At 33.1% G+C, this 12,117-nt stretch overlaps 1 protein-coding gene across 1 annotated transcript in view; it reads left to right on the top strand.

Moving 5' to 3' along the window:
• The first annotated feature begins 1,803 nt into the window (after positions 1–1,803).
• LOC121383501 overlaps positions 1,804–12,117 on the top strand; it is a 57,721-nt gene continuing 47,407 nt past the window's right edge. The window contains exons 1-5 of the mRNA XM_041513572.1: positions 1,804–1,873; positions 3,035–3,160; positions 4,317–4,760; positions 5,810–5,871; positions 11,102–11,323. Coding sequence (XP_041369506.1) covers positions 1,804–1,873; positions 3,035–3,160; positions 4,317–4,760; positions 5,810–5,871; positions 11,102–11,323 — 924 coding nt within the window. The remainder of the gene's footprint in view (positions 1,874–3,034; positions 3,161–4,316; positions 4,761–5,809; positions 5,872–11,101; positions 11,324–12,117) is intronic.

Below are 12,117 nucleotides of genomic sequence, written 5' to 3'. Positions count from 1 at the left end.
GAATAATAATGAAAATTAGAAACAAATTTTCTAATTCACATGCTTTCATTTGACCAGTCAAAACACTTTAACATAAAATTGACATTGTAAAACCATAACATATTTTTTCCTTTCTTTTCATTTAATATAAGAACTTTAAACTTTTTAAAAATTATATTTATAATTACTGCTGTACACTTTTATGTGCAAGGTAAATTAATTTAGCTTCCAAGCTTAATTGTTTAATTATTGTTCAATGACAAATTTTATACCACTTTTTTGTAAAAATGTGTGTCCAAATTTCAAATTTTAAACACATAACTAGTGCACTTAATTATTTTTGGCCTAATTCAGGGTCGATAATTAACATGAAAACCATAGTGGCCAGCAGGGTCAGTTGAAGAAAAATCTTACTGGCCCTTCTCAAATTTAATTACGCAGCCAAAATCAAAATCAAATTCTTTGTTGAATAATAACCATGTGTATATATTATATATGCAATTTGATGGTAATTTGAAAAGATTTAGGTTTTTTAATTTACACTGAACTCTTTCGCCCCCCCACCCCCCCCCCCCCCCCCCCGAAAAAAAAAAAAGAAGTTATTTGAGATGGTATGTGTTTAAAACTTAATGTTTTTATATGAATTTTATCGTTATTCATTATGACGTTACATGCCAATTCATAGGTTCCCTTTTGACGCAAACAGACAATAGCCTAGAAATGAATATTTTCTACCTTAGTAAAATGTAATATAATGCGTGTGTGTTTGTGTGTGCGTGTGCGTGCGCATATTTAATTTGAATATTGCAAATGCTACAGTAGTAGGCTACTAATAAAATAGTGTAATGTTCTGGCTCAATAAACTCATTTCAAAAATGATAGTGGCTTTTATTCATACTGAGAACATAGACTTGTCTGCTTGGCCATGCTGTATCCCCAGGATACACTTCCGGGCTCTGTTATATTAGCACTTCCGGTAATAGTAACTAAATGATAATAGTTTTTATTACACACCAGTGTAAAATATTATTCATGTCATAACAATTACTCAATATCTAACTAGTCTAATATTTTCACGTGCGGACTGGAGCTGTATATATTTTTGTAATTTGAATGACGTCGGTATTCGAATGATTTCACTGTGCATCTCCCTGCAACAAAATAAACTGGGTGCATGACGTGTCCTTTTTATGACCGCTAGAAAACTTTTAAGTGCAAAATTGCTGTTGAAAATGATTTGTTCGAAGATTATTAATGTATCTAACCATGTTTGTACAAACTAGCATAATTTAAAAGTGTACCATTACGAAATATGGCCATGAACTGAAATTGTGATAAGACGAAGCCGAAACAATGTTGTGGCAAGTGTTTGTCATCAAACTGCTACTCTTTTTTACGGCCCTATGTACAAATTGTCAGCGTCACATCTAGTCAATCCCATTTACTCAGCTCAATCTTAGCTGGTCAAATTAACAATCCAGTCATTATTGTGAATTTAAACACCTCATTAACTGACAGTTAATGCAAGTTTCACACCAAAATCTAAACTGTACATTGCTGACATCTCGTTGCTCATTGTGATGTCGTTTAAATTTAATTGTGACGTAGATCACTTTCTGACCCAATTTGTAGAAAAATAATGTGTAACTACTAGGTCTCGACATCTGCTTGCTTACTTCTGCGTTGCAGCTTGTTTGCAGTTGGTTTGTAATAAATAAAATACTAAACTACCTTGCCTGTCATACCATTTTTATGAAACTCGTGAACAGTGTTGGTATCTGACTTGCTTTCGCTATGACGGATACCAAACTGGTTTGACTTAGAATGGTGCCTGGAATCCAGTGGGAATCTCTACCAAAATTTATTGCAAATATCTTGTCACCAACAGAAAGAGGTTTGTTTCTGCTGTGTGTATCATATCTTGTCACCAACAGAAAGAGGTTTGTTTCTGCTGTGTGTATCATATCTTGTCACCAACAGAAAGAGGTTTGTTTCTGCTGTGTGTATCATATCTTGTCACCAACAGAAAGAGGTTTGTTTCTGCTGTGTGTATCATATCTTGTCACCAACAGAAAGAGGTTTGTTTCTGCTGTGTGTATCATACCTTGTCACCAACAGAAAGAGGTTTGTTTCTGCTGTGTGTATCATACCTTGTCACCAACAGAAAGAGGTTTGTTTCTGCTGTGTGTATCATACCTTGTCACCAACAGAAAGAGGTTTGTTTCTGCTGTGTGTATCATACCTTGTCACCAACAGAAAGAGGTTTGTTTCTGCTGTGTGTATCATATCTTGTCACCAATAGAAAGAGGTTTGTTTCTGCTGTGTGTATCATGGTGAACTTTTTGTTTTGCTTGAACCTTTTGAACTTTTGCATTCTCATCAGGGTGAAGGAGATCAAGATGAGTTCTTAACTTCCTCCCCATTAAAAGTTCCGAAGGTGACTTGCCAATCATTCAGTGTGGCATAACTCGGTATCTGAACAGAAAGTGAGACACTTTTGATTCTTCCGATCGCCCTTCAGTTTTTTTCATTGCACATTTTGCTAGTCCGTTGGATCCTGGGTGGTAGAGAGCAGTTTTATGTTTTCGAGCACAGATTCAGGTTTCATAGCTTGCGGAAGTCTGCTCATGGTGTCAGAATGCCCAATGTCCTTACCCGGAATATACCTGAATGTGTAGTTGTAGGAAGAAAGAGTTAATGCCCATCTCTGTATACAAGCGGAAGCCATTGTTGGAATTCCTTTAGATTCCCCAAACAGTGTTTTCTCAGCAAGACATGTAAGGGAGCCAAAACAGTGGAAAGGTTAGGAAGGAATTTTCCATAATAATTCAGAAGACCAATTAAGGTATGACTTGAGTTCAGTAACATTGGTAGGTGAATGAGCTTTTGTGATAGCTTTAACTTTGTTTTGAACCGATGCAGTCCTTCTGCGTCAATTTTGTGACCCAGGTACACTACCTCTTTGGCTTGAAAAGTACACTTATCCTTCATGCATCAGAAAGTCTCTTGAGAACAGTTTCAGCATTTTGAACATGATGAGCATCATCTTCACCAGAGATCAGAATGTCATCCTGCATGATATTCTCATGTCTCCTTGAAGGAGCTTATCCATATACCTTTAAAAGATTGCTGGCGATGAAGAAATTCCAAACGGAAATCTACTGTAACAAAATAGATCACAGTGAGTATTGATGGTTGTGAACTGCTTTGACTTTTCATCAAGAGGAAGTTGAAGATAGGCACTTTTGAGATGAATTCTTGTGAAAGTTTTACCTCCAGATAGTGTGGTATAGAGATCTTCAATCTTCGGAATTGGATAAAAGTCTAGTTTGGAAACTTGATTTATGGTGACTTTGTAATCACCACAGATCCTAACTGTTCCATCTTCTTTCAAAACAAGTGCAATTGGAGTTGCCGAGTCACTATACTTAACTGGTTCAAAGATGCCTTCTTTCATGAGTCTATCCAATTCGAGTTCCACTTTTGCACACATTTGTCGTGGTTTTAAGAATTTAGGATGCACATTGGGAACAACATAAATTTTTCCGACTTCCTGTTTAATTTCTCCCAGTTATCTTTAAAAATGTCAGTGTACTTGTTCAGGATTTGAGTTAGAGATGCAGCTTTTTCCACATGACAGATTTCATTCCAATTCAGATGAATATTTTTAAGCAGGTCTCTCCCAAGTAAATTTGCTTCTTGACCGTTGACGATCATAATAGATGCATCAACCTTTTGTCCCTGATATTCTATGCAAATGTCTATAACACCGGATACCTTAATTTGTTCACCTGTATATTTTAAAATGATATTGCAACATGTTAGAAAGTCTGGCAAAACATCAAGTTGTTTGATGATGAAAACGCATCCCCACCTCCCATGGCCTAGTTCTTATAAATTGCATCGTTTTATCCACATTTAGCTGTAGTTCTACTACAATTAAATGTGGATAAAATGATGCAACTGTTGTTATTTGAAAGGTTTTTTACTTTTGGGTTTTGGCTGGTACATGTATGTCATTGAAGGTGTATTTTAAACCAGTATTTTTCAATATACCAAAGCAATTTACCAGTCAAATATTGAAAGCTTGCATGAAAACTACTGTAAATACTGCCAACCATCATATTTTGCATGTGCTATTTGTAATGATAATCTTAAAAATGAAGGTCTAACGTTGTAGTTCATATCATATACCAGTACTGATTATTTTCTAGTGAAGCCAAACATTAAAATTCTATTCACAGGACTCTGTGTTGAAAAAAAACAACGTTATTACACATGTTACTTTATTTTATATTTACATGTTTAATGCATTTTCATTTTTATATTTCTTTCAGAAAAGAATGGGCAATTATTCAACAATGTTTTAGATAAAATGCGCAAGCAAGAATGTGTCGTAGAGCAAACTGAAAGCAGTAAGACAAAGTATGTCTTCCTGAACTTTCCATCAGAATGGCAAGGTGGAAAGACAAAAGAGAAGCATAGAATTGAGAATTCCATCCATGAGTTGTTTTGCTCATTAGATGACATGTACAGTAAATCTGAGCTATTAAAGCCAATGACTGTGCAAATTGATCTTCAAGATTTGAATACATTTCCACTTACAAAGGCTATGAAGCCAATTGTAAATGCACTAAAGAGAAGCCTTTTGGTTTTCAAACATCCTGTTTGTCTTGTGCTGTCTGTGGTTGAAGAAACAGATGGTGAAGTTTTAACAGCAGCTTTTAAAGATGCTATTGAAAACAAAGTAATAATTGGAGAATTTGAAAATTATACAAGCCGTAAGTACATTTAATTACTGAATTTTTACTATAATTACAATAATTGTAAAATTTCAGCCAGCAAATTGATAAATAAAAAAAATTTCTAAAATATATAGAAATATAAAAATATAAATGTCTTTATCAAAGACAGGCAGTAATTAAAGTTTGAGATATTTAAACATCCATATCTTGGGGAGGAAAATAATGAAATAAAATCACTCATGCATGCAAGTCTGGTTTTGCGTAACCCATTTCTCGTCAGCACAATTTACATAAATGACGAGGGCTCAATGCAGAAATTTTATTTCAGTTGCTCCTGGCTAGTAAATGACATATATTCACTAGCCAAATCTCTTCGTCCACTCGCCAAAGTTTTAACTAATATATAATTTTATAAAATAAATATATGGCATTGCCCCCACTTCAGAAAGAAAGAAATAGATTCAAGTTTTATTTATGCATTATACCCGGGTTAGATCATGATTTGAGTGCTGTAATGAACAGTATGCAATAAATGACCAGATGACCCACTCTCTAATTAACCAAGATAAAACTCAACTCTTAAATTAAGAATTTTTACTTATGTTTATTGTCTGCTGCATGCATTTTTGGAAGAAATATTGTTTTCCCAACTGCGAATGACAAAATCTATGTACTGTATGGAAATACACTGGCTGGATACTGATGCTGTTGCTCTAATATTTTACAATAATTTGTGTGTTTTTTTACAATGTTTGATAATCCTGAGTCATACAAATGCACATTAGTTGTCAGACTCACAATCACTTTACCCTATCATCGGCTAAATTTCCTGTACATAATATCATACCATGCATACTCATGGTGAAGAAAAAGAATCTAATAATAAACACATCTATAACAAATTCAGACGATCTAAGCCAGAGTTTGGTGAAATAATCTACATATAGGAAGTAAACCTGATTTGTTTTGAAATCCTGTTAAATGCTAAATACTACGATATTGATTAAAGATAAAACTGTATCTTAATAAAGATTTTACTATACAGTGTATGCTTTTAGAGTGGTAAAATTAACATTTCACTTCAGGTGACCACAAGCGACCTTTGTCCAGAGTGACCATAAGACTGGGAAAGATTGCCGAACAGCAGGTACATGTATATACATGTAATTCTTTCTTTTCCTTTCATTTTGTTGAACATTTAAAACAAAAGATTGGATGTATAAATGTATTTAGTCAAAAATGTTTGTATGAAAATAGTTCACCTAACATTTACAGCATATTTCATCCTGCAAACACTGTTTGTATTGATTAATTATGGTGATCACTTATGTATTGATGCACAGTCTGAGACCAAACTAAAGCAAGGTATTAAGTATAGTGTCTTATAATTGAAGTCTGTTGTGTGAGTTTGTTTTTGAAATCTGATTAGGCCCAAAATATTATAGCAAGTTAACTTAAAGGGATGCTCATACAAGGTTTTGGACTGGTATTCATATTCAATGATATATATATAAATGCACATTATTGCTTAATATCAACAAGTATAATCTTATAGTTTATTAGTAAAATGGTTAAATGTGACAGCTGTTATATATAACATGGACAGCCATTTTGTACCATCCCAGTGAATATGCCCTCTGGTGAGCTGGTGGTTACATAATACTTAAGGTACCATGTCAGGAATTAGTCTTATAACTGAAGAAACAAAATGTATCTAATTTTTGCGGATGCATCACAGTGTTCTTTAATAATATCCATCCCAGTAAGCCAGCAATAAGTATATATTATTTTTCAAGACAAAATAAACCACCATTGTCAAAGTGGCTATAGAACAAGTCGAAATAATTGTACCATGTTTTGTCCATGCATTAACCTACGTACTGAAATGATACACAGAGTGTTTTCATATTTAATTGGTTTATTCTGTTAGTTGCCTCTTCCTGTGATTCCTCATTGGCAGGTTTATATTTGATAGGTAACCAGATGAGCCAATTAATTATCATTGTCTAGACACAAAAATACATACCAGTATTGTGTAAAAACCTGTCGACCCTAAAATGGTAATGGACATGGTTTATTACTGTAAATAGTTCTGTAAAACTATTGATTAAGTAGACTTTCCCATCTAAAATCACAGAACATAGTCCCATAGAAAAGAAAATTATTACTTGGGTATCATGGGTTGTCGTTTTTGCTCCAACATGGCATACCAATAGGCCTAATAGTATACATTTTTCCTTTGGATTATTTAACAGAGAAAATACTATAACCCCATTTCGTTCCATTAATGCAACTTGAAATATATTTTGTTAAATAGTTTATTATATTTTCTCGTCATTTATGTTGTTTTACAAGTCAGGCTGATCAAAGAGAAGCATCTTGTTGTAAATTACTGCTTTTGTTTACACTGTGCATACAGGAGTTGCATGGTCGGAGCTGACATCACTGCCCCAAGCTAGAATACCGGACACCTCGAAAACAAAAGAAAATGGCTGCCCCTAGTTAGAAGGATTAATCATATTTATTTATTAACTCTAAAATTACCTTTTTTCATTTGTTGAAGTGTCAGTATGTGTTGGTGGTCTGGGTATGCATCATTCGAACACATAAGGTTCATGTTTGAGTTTACTCTCCTTTTAATGACTTGATCAGACTTTCAGTGGGAGGAAATTTTGCCCACTACATGTACTGTAGATAGTACAAAGTTAACATCTTACAAGGAGGAAGAATTATTTTTGTCATACTAAGAAAAGCTTGCTTCTTTAATTAGCGTAGAGGTACTTCATTCTCAAAATAATTTAGGTGATATTTTTACAAAAATACTTAAAGTTCATGGCTAAAAAATATTTTAGCACATCATGCACACACACACACACACACCATTGTGGAAAAACAATAGGACACAAATTCTATTGTAACCTATTTCGAGAAAAAATAATAATAATTCTTCAGGTCAAACTAATTTTGTAACTCTGTGTTTTTTGGTTTCTTTTCTAATTACAAATTTAACCAACAGTGCCCAATTAGTTTTGTATACATATTTCCAATTATGGTTCAAGCACACTGTCCTATAGCTATATACCTTGGCTGCCTGTGAAAAACTACTGTTAATGTATTATTACGAATAAAACCAACTAGTATCATATATATATATATTTATATACAAGTAGTCACCTGTCTTAAGTGGCTATTTTAGTTTTTGTCAAAAATCATCTGATATAATATGTTTTAGGTGGCCAGGTTTGGTATTCCACTGGATGGTTGGTTGATTGCCAATGTTCCAGTTGAGTTCAATTTCACGTTTAAACTAACAACTGGGATTGGACTGAGTCCTAGTGCACACTCAGAAGTCATATGAGATGAAAATCGAGTTGTAAGAGTGCTCAGGTTAGCACCTAGCTGGACAGTCATAGAAGTCTTGAGAGTGGCGAGTTGGCCACCTCTGTAATGCCGGTAGTCAGAGTCTAGCATTACAAAAGGTTACGGGAGTCTCGTGTGGTATACTGCCACTTCTTTTCAGTGGGGTTTTATTTGGATACTGCACCATCTTCCTCCCCCTTCTCCAGCCCCAAAAATGCGAGCCCAAGACAAGGTCAAGATCATTTAGAACATGGTGAATTTGCTGGATGCTTGTGTCGAGTTTTGGTTGGGGGTAAGTAATTTCATCAAAATGATGTTTGACTGTATAAATAATTAATCTAACTGAGACATATTTTAGCTAGCCACCTCACAAAAGGAATTTGATAGATTTAAATTCAGTTCACCTTCCTTTGTTTGTAATCTGTCATAGCAAAATGTTTAACATGTACATGTATTAATTTGTTTTTGTTTTTCAGTGTGATGTTTTAGTCAATACCACTAGTAGTAAACTTAATTTGAAAGATGGAGCAGTTTCAAAGTCTATTGTGGAAGCAGCTGGAAATGTTATCATTGATGAATGTAACAGGAAGTATCCCCACGGCATCACACATGGTCAGATTGCTAAGACCTCAGGTGGAAAAATAAAATTATGCCATAATATCTACCATGGAGCACTACAATCAAACAAAAAGAATGAGGCAAGAATCATTAATGTCATTTTGGGTGATTCATGAAAAAGTCCCTCTTTTCGAAGATGAATAGTAAAAAAGGTTTATGTACATACAACACAGAACAAGAAATTTGCACAAAACATGTTTATTCTAGGGTTTTGTTGTTAGGGTTTTTTTTTTGTTAATGGTATAAGTTTCAGTTTGATAATTAATTTACTATTCATGTAGCAAAATGCTAAACTATGTTAAAAACCAAGGTCAATTGCCCACCATTATCTTGTAGCCCATCTCATATTAAGTATTTCTTCCAGGATAATTAACATACACATGTTTCCATATCTCCTCCTACAGTTTTGATTTAATTATTCTGAAACATTATACAATGATTCTCTGGAGTACATTCCACAAACAAATAGAGAGATATTTTGAACAATTTGAATTTCTTAATTTTTATTAAATGTTTTTCAAATTAAAAATGAAATTTTGAAAGTCTGTCCTCTCCTAGAATTTTGATCGAATACATGTAGTTCTCAGACTTTGTATTGTGATTCTTTGGGGCAGTTTTCACAAACTAATAGTTAGTTTTGAAATTTAGAATTTGAGAATTTTTATTAAATTTAAACATTTTAAATAGAAATTTAACATTAAAAAGTAATAATTAGATAGTTCTACAACTTAGTATAATTATTCTCACGGGTAGTCTTCACAAACTAATAGAGAGAAAGTTTGCATTTTTATTAAATGTTTTGAAAATTTAAATTGAAAATTTGAAAGTCTTATCTTAATTCAGACTTCATAAACTAATTATAAATAAAAAGATGTTTATTAAATATAGAAATTTTATTTAGGAATTTAACTTTGAAAATTTAAAAGTCTCTTCTCTTTTCATAAAATTTATTATAATAAAATGTTAATTTACAAATCTCAAAATATGTCATATACAGGTTTAATTTGAATATTCATAAATTTGACACATGAATAATCTAAGGTGGTACATTTTGATTGGTATGGAGTGAATGTTTCAATTTAAACATTACAGTATTCAAAACCACTGATGACTTTACATCACCTACATATCTACATATACATGTATAGTTTATATTATTATACTTTAAGAATGTGAAGTTTTTATTTTGGTTCAGTACATTTTGTAGTGGGTTACCCAAAATGAAATAAATTACCTAAAATATTTGCATAATCATTAAATATACTGATGGAAAGAAATAAAGGATCACACAGATAGCAACAAGAAATAATGACTGCATCAAAAATCAATTCATATTATCAGAAGTTGACTGGGAGCATATGGGCAGTACATTCAATACTACAGACATTCAATCCCACATTACAACTTGGTATGAAATACAGACATTACTACGCTAGTAGTGAATGAATGAATGAATGAATGTATGTTTAACGACACCCCAGCACAAAAATACATATCGGCTATTGGGTGTCACAAATGGTAAGTATATGAACATATGAGGCGTGAATTAAATTTGGTCTACTATTCGATGTGTTCCCTTATTTCTTTCCATCAGTATATGTTGTGCAAATTTCCAATAATCCATAGTAAGGAGGATTAAAAAGGAAATATAAAAATACTAAAAAAAATAAAACATTACCAAGAAGTATGAAAGTAGATTCGATCTGGGATTAAAAAAGAAAAAGACTGGTTTAAAAAATGGTAGGCAGAAGATTGTGGGCCAATTGACCATCTGTTTTTGTTTGTTTGTTTCATACAGTAAATGTTGAGTAGCTTCTCAATGGTGTATCATTTTTTTTTTATAAAATTTTGTACCATGCCCCATTTTAATAGTGATCTTTGTCTCAAAGTAAAATTTATAACATCAATATAAAAAACAATAAACTACATGTAGTTTTGTGAATCTTTTCAGTTTTCTGTGTTGCCTTTTTTTTTCAACTATTCAGCTTTAAAAATTGGGATATTTGTTTAATAAACCGATATACATGTATTACTTTTGTGGTTTTGGGGTGGTAATGATAGTAAAATATTAATGGAATTAGGAAACACTAGCAATTTTATTACGTTTTTCAGGGATTGAAAGCACTTGAAGTGTGCAAATCAAGTACTCAAAGGGAGAAAGAATTCTGTATTATTCTAATACTAGTATTTTATTATGAGTATAAAAAGATGATATTGACTAAGCAACAAAATTTAAATTATTATACTGCTTTGTAAATCAGAAGTAATCAAATTGTTATCTCAGTAACAACCTAAATATTTATAACTTTATTAAAAAATAGTTCTACACAATGTACAATGTATATTAAGAGTTTGCATTTTGTTTTTATGATTGTAACATATTTATTTATCTGTTTCAGGTTTTGTTTAGTTTCATGATGTCTTGTCTGCATGAAGCAACTGCAGATGGCTGGAAATCTATTGCATTCCCTGCTTTGGGAACAGGAAAACTTCAATACCCTGCCGATGATGTAGCAAAGGTTATGTTTGACTGTGCAGAAACATTCTTTATTCAAATGCCACACTCATCCATTCAAGAAGTGGTCTTTGTGTTGTACCCTAAAGACAAGTCTGCTGTTCAGGTAGGTGTTTTTTTTACATCAAATAAGTCTGTACGTCGACCCTGCCTATAAGTCGACCCCCCTTTCTTTGGTAATAAAATAAGCTACTTTTGCTTTGACCCGCTTATAAGTCGACCCAGTTTCTGTGGCAAGTTGTTCTTGACATTACTAAATGATGACAAACATATCATTCTTATTATAAGGTTGTGGTACAAGATTTTCGCTTCACAAACAACAACCGTCGCCATACTTATTTTGTTACTGAAAGTATTTCCTCCATATCAGTATGAGCACCCTCTGAAGTATGTTACGTTTTATAGTAACATAAAACATTGTTTTCATTTGAAGCTAAATGTATGTAAACAAATACAACAAACAAGTTGGGTTTTTTTATATTTACATTTTTACTAGGTTTTTTTTAATAACATTTCATAATTACAACATTCAATATTAAATGCAATAAAATGGTTTCCAATTTCAAAATAAACAACTGTCAAAAAAGTACAAAAATAGCGTCTGTTGTATTTACCGTTGAATCATTAATCAAATGCACAATCACTCAGTGACCAACCCCAGAAATCCTCATCCTCACTGTCCGACTCCCCAAACAAGGTTTCGAACTCAGCCAGCGCCATGTTGTCCTGGTACGGATCGTCATCCTCTTGGGTTTCTTCCCCAGCTTCCTGGACTGATTCTGTTTCAGCTGAACTGCCCGTTCCCACCAAGTCATTGTAGAGTTCATCGTCCTCCGTACCATCTAAGGCATTTGAAATGCCACACTTCAGAAACGATTTTCTTACCATTTCATCCGGAAT

The sequence above is a fragment of the Gigantopelta aegis genome, chromosome 10 (genome assembly GCF_016097555.1).
Source record: "Gigantopelta aegis isolate Gae_Host chromosome 10, Gae_host_genome, whole genome shotgun sequence".
NCBI lineage: Eukaryota > Metazoa > Mollusca > Gastropoda > Neomphalida > Peltospiridae > Gigantopelta > Gigantopelta aegis.
The sequence above is the reverse complement of the archived record's forward strand: the minus strand, read 5'-3'. Positions and strand labels throughout refer to the sequence as shown.